Genomic DNA, 26,052 nt, shown 5'->3' with positions numbered 1-26,052 from the left:
ATTGCATTTTAAAAAATCACATCTGTTTATAGAATTGATTTATTCATAAATATTTATTCAACCTAATTTACCTGCTAAGTATGATTTGGCATGTACACATATATATGTATGTTGTACATATATAGGATGTGGTAGGGAGGAGTCTAGTAGTATGAATCCCATTATCTGAACCCTATGTGGGAAGGGTTGCACCTTTCAAACTGCCCAAAAGTTTTAGTGAAGATAGCCAAATTTTTTTATTTATGGCAGCCAGATATAGAAATGATCATTCATTCATTTAACAAATATTTTACTAAGCACCTACTATTCTGACATCAGTCACTGGTCTAGGGATGTCTTAACCAAAAACAAACAAACAAACAAAAAACTTCACCCTTAGATGAACCTTAATTTCACAAAGAAAAAGATTTTTAAAAAAAGTCAAAAATTGATCAGTTAGGAGGATGTAAACCTAAGGGAAGGGAGGTGGAGAATTCTGAGAGAGTGAAGGAATAGCCAAATAGAGTGATGGGATGACGTTGGGGTAGGGCCTGAAGGAAAGGAGGTGGGGTCGCATCCAGGGTTTTGTGTTCAGACAGAGGGATCAGCAGGTGTAAAGTCCTGAGGTGTGCAGCATTCCTGTCTGTGTGTTCAAGGAAGAGCAGAAGGCCAGGGTGGCTGGAGCACAGTTAGAGGGAGAGAGTGTAAGGAGATGAAGTCGGATGGAAGGAGCTGCTCAGCACTGTGGCCTAGAAGGTTAAGCCTCCACCTGCATTCCATAGGGATGCCAGTTGGAGTCCCAGCTGCTCCACTTCCGTTCCAGCTCCCTGCTAATGTGACTGAGAGAGCAGAGGATGGCCCAAGTACTCAGGCCCCTGCATCTACATGAGAGACCCAGAATTTCCTGGCTCCTAGCTTTGGCCTGGCCCAGCCCTGCCTGTTGTGGCCATCTGGGGAGTGAACTAGTGGATGGAAGATAGATATCTCTCTCTCCCTTGATCCTTTCAACTAAATAAATAAATATTTACCAAAAAAGAGAGCTGCTCAGAAGATTTTGTGGTGTCTTATGGGTCAATGAAAAGTCTGATTTTTCCCTTTTAAAATAAGCCAATGGAAAGTGATTTTTAAGATTTGTTTATTTTAAAGGCAGAGTTACACAGAGAAAAGTTGAGAGAGAGAGAGATATCTTTCACCCACTGTTTCACTCCTCCAATGGCCACAACAGCCAGAGCTGGGTCAGGCTGAATCCAGGAGCCAGGAGCTTCTTTTGGGTCTCCCACGTGGGTGGCAGGGGCCCAAGAAATTGGGTTGTCCTCTGCTGCTTTCTCATTCACATTAGCAGGGAGCTGGATTGTAAGTGGAGCAGCCAGATCATGAACCAGCACACATACGGGATTCTGGCATTGCAGGCTATGGCTTAATCTGCCGCACCACAATGCTGGCCCACATGGAAGGTTTTAATCAGAGGACTGGGTGACATAATCTGATGTAGAGATTCACAGGATTATCTTGGCTAGCATATTAAGAATAGACTGAATGAGGCAAGGATGGAACTAGGAAAACCAATCAGGAGACAATGGCAATAATTTAGGCAAGAGTTTTTGGAGATTTAGTACAAAATGGTACCCATGGAGGTGATGAGAAATGTCAGATACTGGATGTATTGTGTGTCAGTGCTAACAGACCAGGCGTAGAGTGTAAGATGGGGGGAGTCCACACTGACTCCAAAGATTTTGATCTGAGCAAGTGGGAATTTGGAAAATGCCTGTGCTTCCTGCATGCTTCCTTCTCTTTGCGTGTCTCTTCTAGGATCTCTGCTTTTTAGAAATCCCAATCAATGGTTATAAGGTCAAAAGATACACCATTTGTTCTTTTTACTTTTCTTGGGCCTTTGGGAATAGCTGTGCTGAGTAATTAATGATTATGTGTTTAAGAAGTCAAATGAGAGCTGGCGACGCGGCTCACTAGGCTAATCCTCCACCTTGCGGCGCCGACACACCGGGTTCTAGTCCCGGTTGGGGCGCCGGATTCTGTCCCGGTTGCTCCTCTTCCAGGCCAGCTCTCTGCTGTGGCCAGGGAGTGCAGTGGAGGATGGCCCAAGTGCTTGGGCCCTGCACCCGCATGGGAGACCAGGAGAAGCACCTGGCTCCTGCCATCGGATCAGCACGGTGCGCAGGCCACAGCGCGCCAGCCTCGGCAGCCATTGGAGGGTGAACCAACAGCAAAGGAAGACCTTTCTCTCTATCTCTCTCACTGTCCACTCTGCCTGTCAAAAAATAAATTAAAAAAAAAAAAGGAAGTCAAATGAGTTGGACTAATAGTTACCAGTTGAAGACCCTTGCTCTACACTGCATGTATAAGCAGGATTTCAGCCAAGGGAACTTTATAGCTTTCAAGATGTATGACATAATACAGTTGAACTTCAAGGCATTAAACTTTTTTGGCTTCTAGGACTATTTACATTGCTTTAAAAATGTAAACCTCAGAGAATCTTTCGTTTTCAAGTGTCAAGTGCTCCTGGCCAGTTAAGTTGGTTACCAAACAGTTCAACAAGGAAGCTACCTAAACTACTTCATTAATGAGCTGTATGGCTAAATCAACATTCAATTGGCATAAAAAGATGATTTTTATTAAGCCAAGAAAGACCCTCAGCTGCTCTGAGCTTTGCTCCTAAATGCAGAGCCCCATATTTGTTTCTCCTCAAGGGGCAGAAGTGCATCTAAATCTGATGTACTCTGCTTCCTTTACACTGGCCACCTGCTTGTTCTCGTGACACATGGCAAACTGCCAATATTCACTCATCACAATGTAAATGACCCTTGCCAAAATTTCTTTATTTTTAATTGCTATACTTCCTTTTTTAAAGTTTTATTTAAGTAATACAAACTTCTTGCATTTTATATATACAAATTTAGGAACACAGTGATTCTTCTCACCCTACCTTTCCAAAATTTCTAAGATCTCATTCCATTTAGTTTGCATGAATTTGACTGTTTTTAAAGAGGATGTTCTCTCAAAAGAATCTCATTGCAAGTACAGTCCAATCTTAGATTCACAGCTCTAGTATGAGATGCTTGTGTTCAACTCTCTATTCTACTGTTTATTATCTTTCTACTCCTGGCTAAGTTGTTAATCCTCTTCAAGAATTGTCATCTGCAGAATAGATAGTGATAGTGCCTACTTTATAGGATTGTTGCGAGGATATATGAAATATGCCACATAAAGCAAGAATACCAATTTCTTTCACACAGTAAGTAATGTATCGATGTTGGCTACTACTAAAGGCAGAGGTAGGAAAATGCTTCTTTAGTCTTTCTTTTAGGGCGATATAGAACATCCAGTGATTCATGAGTTCAGTGGAAGTCTTACACCCTTCACCACATGAAGTGTATTGGATTGGCTAAATATTGGCATGCACTCTCATGGGTTGAAGTCCTAAAGGACAGACTGCTCTAGAAACACACTGACTGAATGTTGCAGGTGCAATATGAACTATGCCAACTGCCAAATGCCACATTCCTCAGGGCAGTTTGAAGGATGTCTTCACTCAGCACATGGGTGTGTCTGGGGTGTAAGTGCACACATCTGCTTAAGATCATCATAGCTTTGTTGGCCTTATCCAACAAATGGGAGGAAAAGGGATGCAGAAAACTTGAGGGAATAAGTACTGGGTATTATTTCTTCCTAGTATGGAAAATGAAAGATAGCAACAGGATGGTGAAAGTATTCAAAAAGGGTGAAAGAAACTGGGAATATGTGAAAGAATGACTGAATGTGCAGTAAAGATAGGTCCATGTAGGGAAGAATTTCTCCCAAACCAGAACCTAAGTACTGACCAAGATGCCCTGGTAACAAGTAAGATTCTGCCCCAGAGCAGGGCCTCAGGGCAGACTGAGGTTTCAACCCTTTACAACTATTGGAAGTTATTAGAGAAGTTCCTTAGAATTAATTAGTAGGAAAAAAAATTCCATCCAAGTTTAGCCTACTTTTCATTTTATTTTTAAGACATTTATTTATTGGAGAAACAGAAAGAGAGAGATCCCATCTGTTGGTTCACTCCCCAAATGCCTGCTACAGTCAGGGCTGGGCCAGGCTGAAGCCAGGAGCCAGGAGTTCAATCCCCGCTTTGGATAGCAGGAACCCAACTACTTGAGATGCTACCTGCTGTCTCCCAGGCTGTGCATTAGCAGGAAGCGCACATTGAGAGTGGGGAAGTGGGCATTCCAAGCAAATTCTTAACTACTAGACTATATACCCATCCCTATTTCATTTTAGAAAGACAAACAAGAGAACTTAATGCTCTACTGAAAACGATATGCTAGCCTAACAGAATATTGAGGCTGAAGTTTCACCTAAAGCCCACATTGGACATTACACACTAAAGTAAGAGTCCAGACTAAAATACATACTTGACAAAGGAAATGGTAGCAAGCTACTTACTTAACTCTTGAACCTTTCAGCCAGGTCCAGGTAACTAAAGGGCACCTGATACACCAAGGAAAGCGGATTTTGTGAAGAATTCTGGAGTGCCGTAGATGTGTGTGTTGGTGGTAGCTGAAGTGAAGGTCCCATCCCTATATCTCAAGTCTTGTGGGAGTATCAAGGTGGCTTCTTAGATCACACATGAGAGGCCAGCATGAGGATGGGCAGGAGGTCAGAGTGGACTGGGATCTGATGCCCTCTTGGGAAAGCTGGGGGTGAAGTACAGGCTAACAAACTTATGGAGAAAAAAACAAAAAAACAAGAAATGTGCTGCCACATCCTCACAGGCAAATGATGGAATTGTTACCCATGGACCAGTACAGGCCAGCAGCAAGGGAGGGATGGATGGTGTCATCAAGGGGTCTCTCCAGAGGGACAATGGATCCTGGTAGCTACAAGCCATAAATAGACAGCTGCTTAAGGCAGTACAGACAAGTCACAAGTTACCCCCTAGAACAAAGATTGGTATGGATCAAAGCCCACAGGTAAAATGTACCCAGTGATGGGAATCTTCCAATATCCCATGAAAGTGTCCCTCTCTGGGTCTGTCTTGTCCTAAGAGGAAAAAGCCAGAATAGAAGGTTATCAAAGTAAGGAAAATCTTCCTCTGTTCTTCTCCATCCTTGCCCTTCAAACCCAGGGTGCCAGCAGGCAGAGCTAGCAAGCTGGAGAGACAGGGGAGGGAGCAAGTGAAGATGCCACCAGTGAGGCCTTTCCTAAAGGAAGCAAACCTCGTGAAACTGGCCCCACTGGGAAAGCAGAAGAGATCTCACTTGAAGTTGGAGCTTGTGATTACAGGTCCTTCGAAGGGACCTTCTCTTTCAAAATGAAACTGGTTTGGGAGACTTAAAGTCACCCTAGAATTACTCCTAAAGGTAAGCAGAATGTCAGAGGACCTGTTTCATCATCATCCAGTGGTGGTGGAAGAGCTTCTGTTAGTTAATAAAATTTAAATGGTGGTAGGAAAGAAAAAGAAGGAAGCAATTGGATGAAATGCTATGGGTAAAGCCAGTTTAGCATATTGGTTACAGTTAAGTGTTCTCATAAACAACATTTAAATTCCTCAGATAATAATTCAGTCCACAGTGGGAGTGACAACTCAGGTTGATACACTGGGTGCTAGCATCAGACGTTCAAACCTCAAAATAGAAGAAACACCTCTGTTATTTTCAGATCCCTTGGGTCATTGCTGGCTCAGGGTCTATCACGTGGCTTCAGGCAGAGAACAGCCCGAGCCTAGGGACAGAGCTGGACAGAAGGAAATGACATCAGAGAATAAGACGTGAAGTTGCTTTGTGAATGTGTGTTAAGATTAGGGTTTGGATCTAGGCAGAGACCAGAGGTCTGCAATATTTTGGGCATAAACAGAAATAACTATATGCCTAAAGGCTGATTTATTTATATCACAGTTGAATCTCTCATCTAGGATAATTGATAATTTTCTTCTCTATTGTTAGCCCTGGAAGGAAAGTGTTCAGCAGTCTGAATAAGATATGAAAGAGCAATAACCACTGTGCACTGAGCTGATTACTTTTCTCACAATCAACACTGCTGCCGTAATTGTCATATGCGGACTCTGCATGGGATTTTGTTTTAAACCTCCATGCTATTTTTAATTTCTCTTTAGAAAGCTTTAACTTACTCTTCCAAATCATGCTTCAAAATTTCACTCTTCTCCTGACATATTCAATTGATTGACATTAATACCATAGCTAAAAGAAAAAAAAGTCCTCTAATCTCTTTATTAGGATATTACTCACCAATGTTTTAACTTTCTAATTTCTGCTACATTTCAATTCTGAAGGTTTTCAAACAAAGTGGGTGGGGAAAAGAACAGAAAATAAATTCCTATCTTTCATCTATCATTTTGGATATCTTGTCACTGTCGTATAAGCATTCACACAGTACTTAATACTTTCAAATATATTGATAATTATTTCTTTTTGCAGTTATTAGCCATACAGAGATCTGTGGAGCCTTAGACCTATCTATTGCCATACTCTCAACCCGCTGTTGTTTTAAAGACCTGATAAAGCAGCCCTTGATGTTCTACATCTGATCAAAGACCACATCAGGCAGTTATCAATGGGACGGGAAAACCGTCCCAGGGATTCTGTAGAAAACTGTTGTTCTCACTCTTCCATTAACAGGGATAAAAGGGAGGTACAGACATATACTACAGAAAATAGTTCAATTTTTTTTTCATCACACTGAATCTTAATACTACTCACAAGTTAGAAAATTCTTCCTTTTCTTGTCAAGACAGAGTCTCTTCCTCTATGACTGACTAACTTGACACCATGGATGTAAAAATAGGCCTAAACTATGTGCTTTTTGAAGGCAAGAAGTTCTTCATCTTTGTATGTTTAGCTCATAGGAAAGTGCCTGGAAATAAATAAATAAATAAATATATATATATATATATATATATATTTTTTTTTGGACAGGCAGAGTGGATAGTGAGAGAGAGAGAGAGAGACAGAAAGGTCTTCCTTTTGCCGTTGGTTCACCCTCCAATGGCCGCTGCGGCCAGCGCATCTCGCTGATCCGAAGCTAGTAGCCAGGTGCTTCTCCTGGTCTCCCATGCAGGTGCAGGGCCCAAGCACTTGGGCCATCCTCCACTGCCTTCCCGGGCCACAGCAGAGAGCTGGCCTAGAAGAGGGGCAACTGGGACTAGAACCTGGTGTGCCGGCGCCGCAAGGCGGAGGATTAGCCTGTTGAGCCACAGCGCTGGCCCCGGAAATATTAAGTGTTCAAAAAGTTTTTCTGAGGCTAGCGCTGTGGTGCAGTGGATTAAAGCCCTGGCCTGAAGCGTCAGCATCCTATATGGGCGCCGGTTCTAGTTCCAACTGCTCCTCTTTCGATCCAGCTCTCTGTTATGGCCTGGGAAAGCAGTAGAAGATGGCCCAAGGCCTTAGGCCCCTGCACCCGTGTGGGAGACCTGGAGGAAGCTCCTGGCTCCTGGCTTCAGATCAGCGCAGCTCTGGCCATTGGGGCCATCTGGGGAGTGAACCAACGGATGGAAGACCTCTCTCTCTCGGTCTCTACCTCTCTCTGTTAAAAAAAAAAAAAGTTTTTCTTGAATGATTTTTTAAGGCAATATTTAAATAATGTAGAATAGAAACCGAGCCTTAAATGAAGGTGACTAAGTGGTCTCTACCCCCATCAACTTTATGGTGAAGGGGATTTATGACTAGTTCTGGGATGAAGGTAAAGAAATGAATTCAAACAAGATTTTTGCTAAGATTCCATCATTATTGGTAAAGTTTTAATGATTAAAAAGAGAGAACTAACTTCCATTATATTTACCCCCTTAATCTCCATCTGTGAACCAAGAATGTATCATCTACCTTCTCTGTTTGGCTAATAGGGAAAACAAACAAACAAACAAACAAACAAAAACATTTGCATTTTAGATATTTTGCTTAAGTCCAGGTGTTGCTATTCACTTTAAAGTTAAGAATTTGATTAAGCTTAAACCTGTGGAAACAGTTTATGAAATCTGAACACAATTTTGAAGCAGGGGCCTTTTGTTCAAGAAACACAATGTTTTGATACTTTCAAAATTGACTCATTTCCCCCAGGTGTGCCCTTGCTACTTTTTGCCAGGGGTTTCTCTAAGAAAACAAGCCACAATTAAGAATACAGAAAGAAGTAATGTGGATAGCCAGAAATCAGGGTCCCTGGAAATGCAAAACCTGCAATAGGAGAGAACACAAGAGCTTTCAATAAATTCAACTGCTGTGTATTAGTCAAGCAGAACATCTAGCACACATACAGGGTGTTGCAGGGACACTAAGTCTTAAAGAAATGGGAATATAATAAATGAAAAGGAAACAAGCACAAATGAAATAAACAAAGTGATTTCCTCAGAGACGTGGACAATGCACCATGCTTACGATATAAAGATCCGTGTTATCTTTGAGAAGCCAAAGGCCAACCATGCTCATTCCTGGTCTAAGTAGCTCTTGTTTGTGTTTGCTACACTCACTGGACCAAAATGAGATGGAGTAAAAGTCACAAGGGAAAAGTAAAAGGCACAGTAGCTTATGGCCCATTTCTAAGGTAATCAACATGCTTTATTTATTTTGTGCCTGGAAAACAACTGGAATGAGGGTGAGCTGAGGGAATAGATATGAATGTGTGTGGGACAGGCAGAAGCTAAGGCAGTTCTCACCCATGACAGGGCTCCAGCCGTGGATTGTGCTTCAGAAAGATGGCAGCGATTGGTGTCATGGGTTCAGAGAGGGAGAGCAACTAGGAGGCCAAGTGAGGACAAGGAGTCAAGTGGCAGACCAGAGCTAGTAAGACACGACAGCCATCTCCTGTGCAGGCTCTAAGACTAAACATTGTGGGAGGTTGATTCGTGCAGTAGGTGGAAATGGTACCATGAATATTTTGGGATAATAATCAGCACAAATGCATGAATGAACTATATTAAATTTTCATTGTTTTTAGGAGATTGGGCGCTCCCTTTCTGTTCCCGGAAGATTTATGCCACCCACCATTTCTACAACATCTCCCTGGGGATACCAACCTGCTTATAATTACTCTAGCAAGACAGCTGATGGGATAGACAAACCAAGCAAGAGACCAACCCCTTGGGAAGCAGCTGCAAAGTCTCCCCTTGGTCTAGTGGATGATGCCTTCGGACCTAGAAACATCCAGGAATCCATTGTGGCAAATGTGGTCTCAGCAGCTCGGAGGAAGGTGCTTCCAGGGCCTCCACAAGATTGGAATGAGAGATTCTCCTATGTTCCTCAAACCCAGAAGGCCAACATCAGCTCATTTAGAAGGCAAGAATATAATGTCACATCCTTAGCCAATAATAATAATAAGTCCAGCAGTTCTCAATATGGTTCCCAGTTGCCATATGCATATCATAGGCCAGTCTCCAGAAATGATTCTGAAATAATGTCCTTGGAAACCAGGTCTGATTACTGTCTTCCACTAGCTGATTACAACTATAACCCACACCCAAGGGGATGGAGACGCCAAACATGAACGTTACAAGAACTGATCATGTGCCCACTATGATTTTTCTTAATGCTCCTTTGTAGAGTTTTTTACTTTCCTAGTAGATTTTGGTTCACTTCTGGCCTCTTCTTGTTCTTATAGGTTATTGATCTGAGTTTGTGTGTTTATGTGTGTATAGGGGTTTGTGTGCATGAATCACTTCCTTATCTAGTGATGCACAGAGAATTTCTCTGAAAAAAATTTATTTTCTGCATTGATGTGCTGGCACTTAAAAGTAACTCATGATCTTAATTACATTTATATGAGTGGTCTGATCAACTAAACTCTAAGATGAAATTAAGTGTTTTCTTGAATGTGCTTTAGTCCAGAAAGGAATGAATGGAATATGGTGTGCTCATTATCATCAGCTGTAATAAAAATGAATATAATTCTGGAGAAATTTTCTTTGGGAAACTGTTAATGAGTAATGATTATGAAAAAGTGACTTCTTTAGTGTTATTTCAAGCATTTGTCTGAGACACTTTATGTCTATATTTCTTTTTGAAATATAGGAGTTCTCAGAAAAAAATCAATGTAAATGAATATGATTATTAGGCACTTCAGAAGGATTTGGGGGGTAAATGATGTAATGTGTGGAGAATTGAAAGATTTATGTATAGGATTTATTTTTAATCTAATTTAGAGCCAGCAGCCTGAGACAGGAGTAGCTAGCTATGAGTTTGGGTATCCCAATTTATCAAATGAGAAAACTGGATTATCTGATATCTTAGTTCCTTATCAACTCGGATATTCTGGGATGCTCTCGTTAGTAAAATGACCTTTGATGCATTGTCCATATTTTGTTGTTCATTTTACAAATATCAGATTAAGTTTAGGAATGAATTAGGTAACTAATGTCACTGTCTGTGTCATCAAAGGTCCCAAAAGGAATTGCTGGGCAGCAGGTTTTATGTTACGTGTTACATGGAGGGAGGATTGATGTAAAAAAAAAAATCTATTAATGAGTTTAAGGAAATGATAGATGAATATGCCTGTTATTATGCAAGTATAGGTCATGACCACTTATTTGATTAGAGAAAACATGCCGCAGAAGCCTATGTAACTAGTGGTGCTGGTGGGATGTTCAAAGGAAGTTAGACAGCTGTGTCATCAATCCCCTAACCCATGACTCTGAAGCTTGACAATAAACAATCAGATCCAACACCACTTCTATACCCACAAAGCACTAAATATAAGGACATTCAAAATATTTTACACAGTAAGCAAATATCTAGAATATTTTTAAATAAAATCTTGAGTGTTCAAAACTTGCTCAGGTTTTTAAATATGATAATTTTGCTTTGTTTCACTTTGTAACTCTTGAACTTATCATTATGATGTTCTCTTTCACAGAATAAAATTTTAAAAATTCCAAGGTGCAAGTAATCCCTTACCTTCAAGGTTAAAAAAAATTTTTTTTTTAAATGTAAGCTTAGTGCTAGAACCAGCTATGGAGGGAAAAAAAATAAATATTTTCTATATTGTTAAATCATCTTAAATTGATATAGTGTTAATTCCCTCAAGGTGTAAAATATTGTTAGTGACTCCACAAATTTCCATGAAATCTTAAAAGATAATGTCTGGTAGATGGATCAGTCTTCAGCAAATTCTCAGGAATCCTTCACCTAAAATCCTTACTTGGTTCAAAATTTATTATAGTGGTTGAATCATTCTAGGTTTGAAAGTTTTAACACATGGAGGATTTAGCTGAAAAGATTTTACTTGCTAGGACCATATTCCATTTTATTGCTTTCTCTTACAAGTGTTAGTGTTATTTCCATCAGTTGATACACATTATACTTGTAGTGTTCACTAAAACTTTCACTAGACTCAAAATACAGAAGTAGATGTTTTAAACTTAAATATTATTATAAAAACACTCTTCTTCCTTTGCACTAGATCAAAATTATTTGCATTATCTGAATCTACTCTATACATCACGGAAAAGATAATACATGGCAGGAAAGCTGTGCATTTTTCACTCACAAGGAAATGAACTTCCCCTATTTTATTAAAAATGAATGCTTCAAGAAACTCTACTTTGCAGATGAAAATTCTGAAAAAGCAAAAATACCGACGTCAAATAAACTCAGATTATTTTTCTCCAGTCTACCTGAAAATGGACAAAGTTAGATTGCTTCCATTCAAGCTAATGGTTGAGACAGGACACCTACCACACTGTGATCTAATTCCTATACATATAGAAGATCTAGATGACTCATCACAAAAAAGTAAAGTAAGCTGGTCTGTCTTAATAATACCAGGAAGAGTTGTTGCTTTGTAAATAGAGAGCATTTTTTCACAAGACGTTTTTCTCAGAGTAGCAATCACATGAGTAGAAAGAGGTCATGCTTTATTGTAGATTAAAAGAACTTTCTGTAAAAGTAAAGTATACCAGTCATAGAGGCACTAATTTGGCACTTTTTCTACATCTTGAGCTTAAGTATATCACTGCATGTGTGAGTCCATTATTAAGTTGACTTAAAATTTGTATTGTATTTTGAATTTTATTAATGCACAGATTCAAGTCCATTTATTTCTGAATATGTCTCTTATATTTGGGCACTGTCACACACATTGGAAAGGGTCACCCTATTAGGGTTTAAGTGTATACACATATAAATTGAGACTTAAATTTATCAAATGGCTTAGTTATAATAATTAGAGAGGAATTATAGAAATGTTTGTTTTTAAAAAGAGGGTAGATTTTCACACTTTGTTCTATTCAAAGCAGAAGTAACTCCACTGTTCACACTTCTACTAAAAAGCAGACTATGTTCTCCTGATAATTAAATGGATATTTCAACCTCTGTTTATCCAGACTGTATTTGAAAGATGCATACTGAAAATCAAAATTATGTTAGTAATAAATGTAACTTGAACATCAAGTCAAGAAACCTTTCTTTTTTCCTTATTAAAAATTGTTGTAAATTGTTCTTTAGCCCAAAGAAGATTCACTGTTATCCACTACATATTTTTAAATTTTATTTTTCCATAGTAGCTTCCAGATACATCAAAATAATTTCATGCTAGGTGGAAACCTTTAAACTGTTGTTAAAGAAAGAAATTGTTCATTGACCCTTGTTACAGCATGGTGGGGAAGAGTTTATTCAGGACCACTGCAATGGGGTCTTGTGGTAGGGGGGTGGAGATTGGATTTGACTCTGAACAAAACATAGACAAGAGGGAGTTCAGAGCCAAGGAGCAGGGTGTGGGGGGGATGGTCAGTGGATGGAAGGTTACCAAGAGGAAACATCAGGGGTAGAGAGCATTCTGGCTGAAACAACCTAATAGGGTTCTTACTAAAGAGAGGTCAGGGTGACCAGCCTTAATAGGTGGTGGTGGTGGGTGGGGCTGCATGAGGAGCTACTGAGATTGGAGGGTCATCAGATATTGGAGAAGGGGAGGAGGTATTCTTGGCAAACTGACTTAGCAAGGCTCTTTGCTAAAATAAGATTTTACGTGGAAGTACAGATGGGTCTAGCAAAAGATTCAGAAGCCTGATTAAAGTTTGACCAAGCAAAAAACTCTTTGTCACTGTGACATTTAAAAATTTCTTTGAAACCTTACTTGAAAAATAGGATCAATTTAACATGTAAGGTATGAAGTTTAGAATCCAAACTTATTTAGATATTCATGTTAACTAATTCTTTCCTTACTAGTAACTGAAAATCGGTCCTAAGCACAAGCACAGACAATGGTAACATGATTGACAAACGCTGGTTGAATTTCTAAAGCCACTCTTGAACTTTTGTTTTAATCTGCCATGCTTATCATTCTAGTACTTCCAATTATTTGTCCCCGTTAGGCTGGCCCAAGATTACCCTCTGTAGACTCAAGTCCTCACCATAAAAAGGCATTTTTAAGCAAAACATTTTGAAAAATGACTTTGGCTCTTTTACAGAATATTAAAACTATCAGCCGGAATGTGAACTCCCTGGTTAACTGGAATCACACAGCACAGCTTTTTAATACTATTTTTCTATGGAAAAAGCCCTTTTACTCTGAGGAATTCCTGGTGTCCGGTAACTTATGAAGTTCAAAGCATTACTAAGAAGTGGGTAATATCATCTCCATATGGAGCCAACAGGCAGCCTGAGGCAAGGAGAGTTCAATTCCCTGGCAAGATTCTCAGGCAGACAGCAACAGCAAAGCCTCAAGACCTGGCAGTTTGTCCACAGTCCACATAACAGAGGTGTTCAGAACATAGGGCTCCCTTCTCCTAAGCAGTTTCGGCAAATCACAAGATAAAGGACATCTCAAATTTAATACATCAGTACTTTTCATGAAGGGGCATTTCATTATTTATAAACACTTTCAATCACACCCTCCTATGAAAATCAACATAAGAAATGCTATCAGGGCCGGCCGACATTGTGGTGCAATGGGTTAAGCCACCGCCTGTGACTCTGTCATCCCATATTAGTGCAGTTTGTGTCCCAGGTGCTCCTCTTATAATCCAGCTTCCTACTCAAGCACCTGGGAATGCGTGGGAAGATGGCTTAGGTTCTTAGGCCCCTGCCATCCACTTGGGAGACTCAGATTGAGTTCCATGCTCCTGGCTTCCACCTGGCGTAGCCCTGTCCATTGAGGCCGTTTGGTGAGTGAACCAGAAGAAGGAAGATCTCTATCTCTCTCCCTCTGCCTTTCAAATAAATAAATAAATAAATAAATATTTTGAAAGAAATAAGAGGGAATACCTTCAGTATATGTTCCTGTGGGGTGGGATTCATTTGCTTTAAAGGTGTCCAGAAGGCTTGCTGGAGTGTTCCTTCCTTCCTTCTGTTACCTTCTTCATCAAATTCCCTCCACTCCCAGCCCCTCTATCAGGAAAAAACTCAGCTCACCTCAGTATTTTTCACTCTGTATTTTTTATGTGAGGGGATGAAAAGGCTTCATAAAAGTGGGACTGCCATGCCATGATGGTTTAAATGAGTGTGAGATTTGCCCTAAACTACCCAGCAAATTACAATGGTCCATATGTAGGCAAAGGCACAATCTTACTTAAGCCCAAATTTTTCCAAAGAGGCTTGTCCACATAGCTATCCACATACAGAGGTAGAGACAGGATCTCCTGCATGGCCTTTTCTTAGCATCACCTTTACTAGAAAAGGAAAATTCTTTATTTAGATAATTGAGCTAACAATGGATTCTCCAGGGATAATTCTTTGACACAGAGATATTTCTAGAGCCCATGTTGGAAAGTAAAGTGCTACGCTTTCTTCCATCCCTCCCCTCACTCGGATAGAGCAACCAATTTTAGGGCAGCAAAGGAAACCTCAACCCAGGAGTCTGCAGAAGCTTCACAGCTCCCAAAAGCTGCTCCTTGACCTGTCGGGACGAGCCTCATTTCAAGAGGCTGCTGGCTCGGTGGTTTTTCTTGTTAAACTACATGTCATTCATACCGCAGTTTTCTGCAAGTCCAGTACATAGGACACAGAGGCACCCTAGTGTAAAAACAATAAATAAATAAATAAGGGGGGAAGTATTTCCTAGAGCTTGTTACTACACAAGCAGAAAGGTGTGATCCCTTGCCTCACCCTTCATAAGGGTTGCAGCTACCACTGCTCTAACAAAAAGCAGGTTCACAAGAGAAATGTGTAGCGAATTTATGTAATCAGTTTTACAGACATGTAAGCCTTCGGAAATGAAGACCCAGAGGCCCCAGGGGGAAACTGTGTTCACGCCTAATTTGGTAAAGACTGGACAGCTGTATAGACATGTGATTGGACAGAAGGTCGTAGATTGAGCAGGGAAACCCAGTGAGGTCGTCCGTTGGGATTCTTCCTGGCCTTTCTGTGTTGCATTGCTTCCTCCTGGGAATGGGACACTCCTATACCAAAAGGCAGCTTAACAACAGTATTGGATGACAAGTTTATTAATCAAAGTTTAATCAATATACTGGTTTACTCCTCAAATGCCAGAGACAGCCAAGGTTGTGCCAGGTCAAAACCAGGAGTCAAGAACTCCATCCAGGTCTCCCACATGGGTAGTAGGAGTACTTGGAGCTTCCCAGGCGGTTTAGCAGGTAGCTGGACCAGAGATAGACTAGCAGCGACTTGACCAGCCATTCCTGATGCCATCATCGCAAGTCAGGGCTTATTCTGCTGCACCATAAAACCCACCCCTGGAATTCCACTTTCTGTGTCTCACTGTGGGAGGAAAGGAGGGATGGAAGACAGAAGGATAGGAGAAGCTCAGGTAGAGTTGTCTGTGAGGCCTTGCTGTCTACCGCTGTTGGAAGCGCTCAGCATGCCAGAGCAAGAGCACCACACTCTGGAGTGCCTTGCTCTGAGCCCAGACATAATTACTTGGGCCTTTACTCCAGTTGAATGCTACTTTACCCTTGGAGTCAGATGATCTCTCTGGTTTCTCTCTATGGTAACTAGAGCTGTGACTAGTAGCATCCCAAAATATCTATGATTTATTGAAAGTTTTAGAGGGTTAAGAAGAAAAACAACCCTAATTTTGTGATAAAATAGCCAAAGTTCAATGCACAATTAAGCCAAATCCCTTACCCAGCATGAACTTGACAAAGAAAATAACCAAACAGAAAAAAAAAAATTGGGGAGGTGGATAAGGGTTGAGAGGTTTTATGTCCGGCAGTATTTTCAGGTTGTAGTTTTTGAAAATCTTATATTTCTCATTATGATTCAACTAGTTCATTCATACAATGTTTGACTAAGACATGTATCTGTATTTCTCATTTTGCACAAAAAGGGAGACGTTGATAAATAAGATGTAACTATTCAAGGTCTAAAATACTATGATGTAGAAAAAAATCAGAGGTATGAATAAATCCTACAATATTTTGCCTAAGGAAGTTGCCATTGAAGAATACATTTAACTGTCACTTTTTATAGTGTGAATAAATATTTTTCTTTCAAAAATAAACCTCACATCGTCCGTTAAATGTTTTTATTTTGTCATTACCAGTCACAGAATTGTCTGTCTGTTTCTGCTGCAATAACAAAATGCTTGAACCTAGCTCATTTCTAAAGAACAGAGTTTATTTTCTCCTGGTCCTGTGAGCTGGGAAGTCTAAGATCCAGGCACTGGCAGGTGTGGTTTCTGGTGAGAGCTGCTCCCTGCATCCAAGATGGCACCTGTTGCTGTCGCTACACACAGAGAAGGGAACGGAAGGCAAAACTTGCCCCCTCCAGCCCCTGTATAAGGCATTGGTCTCATCTATGAGGGCAAAGTCCTGAAGGCCTATTCACCTCTGAAAGGTTCTGTCTTTCATTCTGTTGCATTGCGGATTAAATTTCAACACGAATCCTACCAAGGATTACTATTACTATTACACAAAGCACATTTTAAAAAGAGTCGTTCTAGGGTTGGTGTTGTGGCACAGCAGATTAAGCCACTGCTTGTGACATATGCATCCCATAGAGGAGCATTGGTTGGAGTCCTGGCTGCCCCACTTCTAATCTGACTCCCTGTTGATGTGCCTGGGAAGGCAGCAGAGAATGGCTCAAGTACTTGGACCTCTGCAACCCATGTGGAAGACTTAGATGAACTTCTAGACTCCTGGCTTCAGCCTGGCCTGGCTCTGGTTGTTGTGGCCATTTGGGGAATGAGCCAGCAGATGGAAGGTCTCTTTTCCCCTCTCTCCTTGTTATTTAAAAAAATTAATATTTTTAAAAAAAGGGTCATTGTATAATCAAAAGATGAATGGAGATAGGGCAACCTGAGGAATAGTGAATTTTAGTCATAAGTATTAAACATTTTTATTACAATCAAATCACAAATATTTCCATAAAACACGAATATTGCATTCATATACCAAAAAACTCCCTTCAAGCATAAGTTATCCAAATTTAGCATTTTCCCTAGCTTATTATTACTCAGTTATAATGGGCAAGATTTTGATTTTAATCTAAAAATATTGAGGGTATCATGAAAGTCATGAAAATTAAAGGCCAGCAGGTAATGTTCATTCTGGTTTTTAATTTCTCAACAAAGAGAAACAAGAAAAGTGGATGAGTCATCCACAGATTTAATAATATTGAATGATATTTCTATTTTCTCCCTAGGCGTTTTTCTGTTTCTTTTTTTTTTTTTTTAAGTTTTATTTATGTACCTGAAAGAAACACAGAGAGAGGCAGACACAGAGAAATCTTCCATCTGCTGGTTCACTCCCCAAATGCCCACAGAAGCTGAAACCGAACCAGATCAAATCCAGGAGCCAGGAGCTCCATCTGGGTCTTCTGCATGGGTGGCAGGGACCCAAGTATATAAGTCATCACCTACTACCTCCCACGATGTGGGTTAGCAGGAAGCTGGATAGGAAGCAGAGCCAGGGCTTTAACTCAAGCCCTCTGATATGAAATGTGGGCATTCCAAGTCGCAGGTTAACAACTGCATCTCAATGCCGGCACCAAGACTTTTTTCTTCACAATGAATACACCTGGAATTTTCTTAAAGGCACCAAATAAATTCAAATCCTCTCCCTGATTGGAAAACTAATATTAATGGGCTCACCACAGTCTATGGCTACAGACACTTACATGGAGTTTAAGAATAAAGCCCAAAAAAGAAAATGGAAGGCCACAGTCTGCGGATGCTTAGTAACTTCTAGAATCCATTACTCTGACAAAGGCACATAAAGCACTTCCTTCTGGTGGCAGCCCTAGAAACTACTGTCGTGGGGAGGTGGAGTCATTCATTTATTGAGACACTCAGAAATCCTTTATCATTTAGCTAGTCAGTGCCATGCACAGTGTTCAATGCTGGATACACTGACAAGCTGTGATCTCTGTCCTAAGGCAGCTGACAATTCTGAGGATATGATGCAAGGAGGCAAGAACAAGCATGCATGAAATATTACAAGAACACAGTAAAGCAGACACCTACCCATGGTGGGTGGAAGGTCCTCACAGAACATTTTCTAGAGGAATTTATGGCAGAGTCTTAAAGGTTGGGTAGGTAGGGGTGAGCACAGCCCAGAGGGAGGCCATCCCAAGTAGGGAACAGCATGGTAATGATAAATTCCAGGCCAGTCTGTGTTTTCATTACATGAAAAAGTAAGAATCAGAAAACAAAGGATTTTATCCTTTAGACTGAAGTAAACAGCTATAAAAGGGCAGATAGTAAACACTTTAGGTTTATGGAGCTATTAAATGTTAGCTCAGCTCTGCCTCTGTAGTATGGTGTAGCCATGGTCACTAAGAAGATGAATGAGTGTGGCTCAACAAAATTTCATTTGTGAACATGGAAATTCTAATTTCATATGGCTTTCACAAGTCGTGAAATAGAATTCTCTAAAAACCAGTTGTGACTCACCATCCATACAAAAACAGCCTTCAGTTATATTGGGCCCACTGGCCATAGTTTGCTCATCTTTTACAGAGCAATGGGGCAGTCATTAAAGGATTTTAAACAAGGCATTGGCATGATCACGTCTGTGTTGTAGGACGTGTGTTCTGGCAGCACTGGGGAAGACAGATTTGGGGGAAGAGGAAGTCACAAGGGGATGTCAGGTCTTTCCACATGAGATCAACTTTCTTAATAAAGTTGCAAGTAGAACAGTGATAGCAAGAGGCTGCAGAGGGGAGAGGAAGGGGAGGAATTGAGAGAAGTTGGTCAGGAGGTACAATGACACAGATCCCTAGGAAGAGCAAGTTCTAATCTTTTATTACACCATGGGCTGACCAAATTTAACAATAATATATTATATATTTTGAAATAGCTAGAAAAGCCACAAAGAAATGATAAACATTTAAGGAGATCAACATGCTTATTACCCTGATTTGATCAGTGTAGGTTGTATACGGATTTTCAAATAGCATGTTATACTTCATAAAAATGTACAACTATTATATGTCAATCAAAGGAAATAAAAGCCTTTTCATGTGAAAAGGCAATCATGTTGCCTTTCCTCCAAGAATATTTTAATAAATTGCCAAACATCAGAATATCCCCAAAGTGGCATGTCCCTCCCCATTACTGCCCAGCCTTCTCTGCCACTGTATTTCCTCCTCTTATCTGAACATTCTCCCATCCCAAACACATGCCTTCACGGTCAGCTGCCTCTTCCTCTTAACTCCTTCACCAGCATGAAGAACAGAGACCTGTGGTGAGTGACCGTTGCCGATCCACTTTCCTGATTTCTGGGAAGATGGTAATGCCTGAGTGAACACCAGGATGACTGACCTTCTCCAAGCCACCAATACATGGAACAGATGTGGTTACAGCTTTGGAACATTTATTTTCTGGTTTACAGGAATAGCAGTCTTTTTTAGAAAACTAATGTTTGGCACACATAAAGTTAGGTAGTCTTGGGGAAATGAAATAATTAGATTCTTTTCCTGCACCATGATCCAAGACCTCATCCTTGCAAAATAATATTGAATATATATTTCAATGTATTTAAAATTGAATATGCCACAAAAATGCTTTGAAACAAAAAAATTATTTTTGAAAGGTTAAGAACTAAAACAAATATCTTTGGTAGGTTTTCAGACCTCACAGACCATTCAGCTAGAAGGGGATCTACAAAGTATGTAATGAAATACAAGGAGGGATTTTAAAAGCCAGAATGAGATCAAGTTTCCTTTCCCTTCAACTTTGTGTTCTTTCTTCAAAAAACTGATCAGAGAAGTTTTTTTTTAAAAGCTCAACATCAAGATTTAAGATGGCAATATTATCCCATCATTGGTACAATCCATCCCATCATTGGTACAATCCAATTTTCAAACACTGGTGTTACTGTACTATTGGATTCATTTTTGGATCTTAAGGAACCTGATGTGTGTAGAGCTGAGTCAATGCTGTTCCAGACATGGCCATGTTAACATTGCTCCTCCCTTCCGACTTTACAGACAGAGGTGATGTCATTGGCAATTGAAGGGATAGCTATATGTAGTGCTATGTAATTATCTCCATTCTGAAATTCTCCCAAAGTGGAGAAACATAAAATGAAGGAAAACACAGTACAGAAGTTGTATAATAATCTGTGCTTGCAAAAGAATGTAACAGAAAAAGCCAGTAATTCATTCTAACTAAAGCAGCTCTGTAATCTGAAAATTGCCAGTCTATGACACTCACATAAATAGCTTAAGTTAAAAAATGGTGTGAAAATCTTTCAACAGGATGATATGTGAGCATTATGGCAAACAGAAATTCACAGGAGTTTATTTATTATGCATTTTCAAAAACAAATAGAAATTATTGGGAAAAGTGTCACACACACACACACACACAAAAGCCAATTTCATCACATATATCATTTCAAATGGCAAGACGAAGATTTCAATTGGAGACTTTGCTGCTACTTATATACTTTTATATAATTAACAAATATCTTATTTAAACAATTAAGGAAAAGTGGGCATAATTTACCTGAATTGTTACTCTCCTTTACTACATTCATCTGATCACTCATTATGAAGTATTAAATATTTTCCAGGTGTTAAATACTCTACTAAGCAGAAAGAGTGATGATATGATGATGATAAGCCATTCTTTATAGACAATGACAATGTTTCTTACACTAAAAACTCAGCTCTGTTATCTCATTTAATATTTTCAACACCTTAAAATTGGTATTGTTATCTCCATTTTTACAGATGAAGAAACTGAGGCACAGAAGACATAACTGACTAGGTCATGCTACTGGAAAGTGAATACTTGGGATTTGAATTTGGGACTTCCTCTTCTATAGCCTACTCAGTGTGCCCTTGTTCATATAAATATACATTATAGAAGATGTAGATGACATTACTTCCTCATGTTTGGAAGCCAGACAGACAAATTTATAAAAAAGAAATCCTAAGGTGTGTTAACATATGGGATCATCACACAGAAAATAATCATAGACATTATCTAGTCAAACTTCTGTTTTACAGAACGGACATGGAGACTTAGCAAGGACAAAATGCACAGGGTCACCCACTAAGTGTATAAGCACTTTCCTCCTTGTCTTACTACCCAATTCTAGGCTGCCATTATTTATTACCCAAACCATTTTTAAAGATTTATTTATTTATTTGAAAGGCAGAGTTTCAGAGAGGCAGAGGCAGAGAAAGAGAGAGAGGTCTTCCATTCACTGGCTTACTCCCTAGATAGGCTGCAATGGCTGGAGCTGTGCCAGTCTGAAGCCAGGAGCTTCTGGTTTTACCTAAACTATTTTTTTGATACATATATGGACACTTTTATTATTTTAGTATAGAGCAGTATACATAATCTCTTATAAGCAAATACTTTTATTTTCAGCAGATTATCCTGCTTTATAATTTGTTTTTTTTCTTTTTTTAAACTTTTATTTAATAAATATAAATTTCCAAAGTATAACTTTTGGATTACAGTGGCTTCCCCCCCCCATAACTTGCCTCCCACCCACAACCCTCCCATCTCCCGCTCCCTCTCCCATTCCATTCACATCAAGATTCATTTTAAATTATCTTTATATACAGAAGATCGATTTAGTATACATCAAGTAAAGATTTCAACAGTTTGCACCCACACAGAAACACAAAGTGTAAAGTACTGTTTGAGTACTAGTTATAGCATTAATTTACATTGTACAACACATTAAGGACAGAGATCCTACATGAGGAATAAGTGCACAGTGACTCCTGTTGTTGACTTAACAATTGACACCCTTGTTTATGGCATCAGTAATCACCCTAGGCTCTTGTCATGAGTTGCCAAGGCTATGGAAGCCTTTTGAGTTTGCTAACTCCGATCTTATTTAGACAAGGTCATAGTCAAAGTGGAAGTTCTCTCCTCCCTTCTTTGAAAGGTACCTCCTTCTTTGATGGCCTGTTCTTTCCACTGGGATCTCACTTGCAGAGATCTTTCATTTAGGTGGTTTGGTGTTTTTTTGTTTTTTTTTTTTTTTTTTTGCCAGAATGTCTTGGCTTCCCATGCCTAAAATACACTCATGGGCTTTTTAGCCAGATCTGAATGCCTTAAGGGCTGATTCTGAGGCCAGAGTGCTGTTTAGGACATCCGCCATTTTATGAGTCTGGTGTGTATCCCACTTCCCATGTTGGATTGTTCTCTCTTTTTTAATTCTATCAGTTAGTATTAGCAGACACTAGTCTTGTTTATGTGATCCCTTTGACTCTTAATCCTTTCATTATGATCAATTGTGAACTGAAACTGATCACTTTAACTAGTGAGATGGCATTGGTACATGCCACCTTGATGAATTACCCAAACTATTAAAACAGAGTCATACTATGACTGTTTGCCCCTAGTTCTTTTTTTTCTAAAATAACTATTTTCTGAAACTCAGATCTATTTATGCTGAATCACTTAAGCTTTTCAAATGGCTTTCTTTTCCTTCTTCCTGAAGGCTTATAGCTCTGCCTTATCAAGCACCAATCTCTCTCTCTCTCTCTCTCTCTATCTCTTTTTTTAAAAGGTTTATTTATTTTATTGAAAGGCAGAGTTACAGGGAGAGAGAGAGAGAGAGAGAGAGATTTTCCATCCATTGGTTCACCCCCAAAATGGCCACAATGGCCAGTACTGGGCCAGACCAAGGCCAGGAGCCAATAGCCAGGAGCCAGGATTCAGGAGCTTCATGCAAGTCTCCCACATGGGTGCAGGGGCCCAAGCACTTGGGCCATCCTCCACTGCTTTCACAGGCACATTAGCAGGGCACTGGATTGGAAGTGGATCATCCAGGACTTGAACCACTGCCCATATGGGATGCTGGCACTGCAGGCAGCAGCTTCACCTACTATGCCACAGCACCTACCCCACCAATTTCTCTTTCCAACTCTAATTTCCACCACCATTCCAAATAGTCAACAATCTATTTATCCAGTCCTGTTGTTCATGTTCCCTTTCTTCTGTTTTTGAAAAACCCTTTTCTTTTTCTGAAATGCCCTCCTCCTTCCCTAGCCAGTGAACTTGTTCATTCTCCAAGAACAACTTAAACATTATTCATTAAACATTTCATTCATCATAGCATTTTAGTCACTCTTTGCATTTCCATAAAGCAGAGGTGAGAAATGTCCAGCCCATGGGCCACATAAGGCCTGCAAAATTGTTTGATCTGGTCATGCCAAGGCAACCTCACACAGGACTTGAAATTGAATAAATCTAATTTTAAACTGATAATTTTGTAAGGTCCACCATGAATGATGTTATAAATATCTAAATAGCCCTTGTCAGAAAAAAAGGTCCCCTATCCTTGCCACAATGACTCATATATACCTTATATTAGAGACAACGGTAAGACTCTTACTTTCTTTTTTTTTTTTTTTTTTTGACAGGCAGAGTGGACAGTGAGAGAGAGAGACAGAGAGAAAGGTCTTCCTTTGCTGTTGGTTCACCCTCCAATGGCTGCTGCGGCCGGCGCACCACGCTGATCCGAAGCCAGCAGCCAGGTGCTTCTCCTGGTCTCCCATGGGGTGCAGGGCCCAAGGACTTGGGCCATCCTCCACTGCACTCCCTGGCCACAGCAGAGAGCTGGCCTGGAAGAGGGGCAACCGGGACACAATCCGGCGCCCCGACCGGAACTAGAACCTGGTGTGCCGGCGCCGCAAGGCGGAGGATTAGCCTAGTGAGCCGCGGCGCCGGCCCCCTCTTACTTTCTAACAGGGAACAAGCAACAGTCCAACAGTCCAGCAGTCAAACGGAGTGACTGCATGGAATGTCCTCAATACGTGGTTGTTGAGTGAATGAATAAACTGAGAGTGCTATAGTTTCTTGATCTCAAAATCAACTTTTGCCACAACAGGTTTCATTCCTTCAACAAATAGTTATTGGGTGTCTACTTTTTGCAGGGCCTCTGCAAGGCACAAAAGTTACAGTGTTGAACAAGGTAGGGAAGGTTTCTGCTCTCATGGAGCTATTAACTCCACTATAGCATGAAATGCAGATAAACAAACCAATAAACAAAACCAATAAACAAACAAGCTCTGAGAAAATAATAAGCCATAGGTAAAAGTGAGATTAATTGAGAAAGGCCATTGTGTTAGTTGGTTTTCTCTTGCTAATAATATTAATACCACAGGCAGGGTAAGTTACAAAAAAAAAAAAAAAAAAAAGACATTTTAACTCACGGTTCCGGGGTTCCAAAGTTAAGGGTCCATAATTGGTGATCATGGTTGATGATTATGGTGATTATACTGGCAGAGTCCCCGTGCAGTTCAGGGCATCACATGTCAGGAGACAGGGAGCATACATGTGTGTGTGTGTGTGTTCTCATAAAGCCACTAGCATTCAATAGTATACTATATTAGTAACTCCATGTGATAACCCTATCTAATTCTAATCATCTCCCAAAGGTTCATGTCTGAACACCAGAGGTGAATCAAGTTTCCACCCTCTGAATATCTCACAATGGTGACTAAACTCCAGTATGAGTTTCAGAGAAGACAAACGAGCTTCAAACTGTAGCAGCCATTTTAGAAAGAGGTGTCTGAAAACCTTCTTAAAGCACTCGATATTTTAAGGATATTATTAAGGTCAAGGATGAGATGTGTAGCTTTGTAAGGAGTTGGCAAAGAGCATTTCAAGCAAAGAGAACTGCAAGGCTTACAGAAAACCAAAGAACAGAAAGAGGCCTGTATGGCTATAGCCATAGTAGCTGAGAGGGGGAACTCAGAGGAAGAAAAGTTGGAGAGGTTGGCGAACCACAGCTCATGAATGGCTTTGTTTGCCTTGTAGGACCTTATGGGGAATTTGAATTTTCTCCTAAAAGAAAGAGGAAGCCATAGGAGGATTTCTGTTCTGATTTATATTTTTAAAATTAGAAAAATGTATTGAAAACTTCTAGGAAGAAAAGTATGAAGACAAATTAGAAGTCCACGCTTAAAGTGGAGTTGTTAGATTTGAGAGAACAATAGAAAGATTTTAATTCTATTTGGGAGATATGAACTGGCTCTTGACAATGTATTATATTTGAGAGTTAAAAGAAAGGGAGGAGTTGTAGTTGAATTTTAGATTTTTATGTGTTGATCAGGTAGATTGATAGCATTTTTAAAAAGATTTATTTATTTGAAAGTCAGAGTTACACAGAGAGAGGAGAGGCAGAGAGAGAGAGAGAGAGGTCTTCCATCCGCTGGTTCACTCCTCAGATGGCCACAATGGCTGGAGCTGTGCCGATCTGAAGCCAGGAGCCAGAAGCTTCTTTCAGGTCTCCCACATGGGTGCACGGGCCCAAAGACTTGGGCCATCTTCTACTGTTTTCCCAGGCCACAGCAGAGAGCTGGATCAGAAGTGGAACATCCAGGACTCGAACCGGCACCCATATGGGTTGCCAGCACTGCAGGCAGTGGCTTTACCCGTTATGACATAGCAACGGCCCCCAGCATTTTTTTTTTTTTTTTTTACTGAGATGAGGAAGACTAAGGTGAAAGATAAATTCAAGAGAGGAAAAAAAAGTTGCATGTTGCACACAATGTACTGCTATCAAGATGGGTATTTTTAACTTTGTGGAAAATTACCAAGTGAAAGAGAGCAGTAATCATAGCTAATAACTAGTGGGATGCTTCCCACACGTCAGATTTTGTTTACATGTTAATTTATTTGGTTCCCACAATCACCCTGTGAAGAAGTTGCCATTTTACAGATAAGAAAAGTGAGGTAATTAACAGTGAACTTCCCTCTGCAAGA

At 40.2% G+C, this 26,052-nt stretch overlaps 1 protein-coding gene across 3 annotated transcripts in view; it reads left to right on the top strand.

The window, feature by feature from the left end:
- The window catches only part of SYNPO2 (synaptopodin 2), a 236,213-nt gene extending 219,913 nt beyond the window's left edge, over positions 1-16,300 (top strand). For all 3 annotated transcript variants that reach the window (XM_062199692.1, XM_062199691.1, XM_062199693.1), the window contains one exon: positions 8,920-16,300. In XM_062199692.1, coding sequence (XP_062055676.1) covers positions 8,920-9,465 — 546 coding nt within the window. In that variant the 3' untranslated portion in view covers positions 9,466-16,300. The remainder of the gene's footprint in view (positions 1-8,919) is intronic.
- Positions 16,301-26,052: the final 9,752 nt, after the last annotated feature.

This window comes from Lepus europaeus, chromosome 8, assembly GCF_033115175.1.
Source record: "Lepus europaeus isolate LE1 chromosome 8, mLepTim1.pri, whole genome shotgun sequence".
NCBI lineage: Eukaryota > Metazoa > Chordata > Mammalia > Lagomorpha > Leporidae > Lepus > Lepus europaeus.
This window is presented reverse-complemented; position numbering and strand designations above follow the sequence as displayed.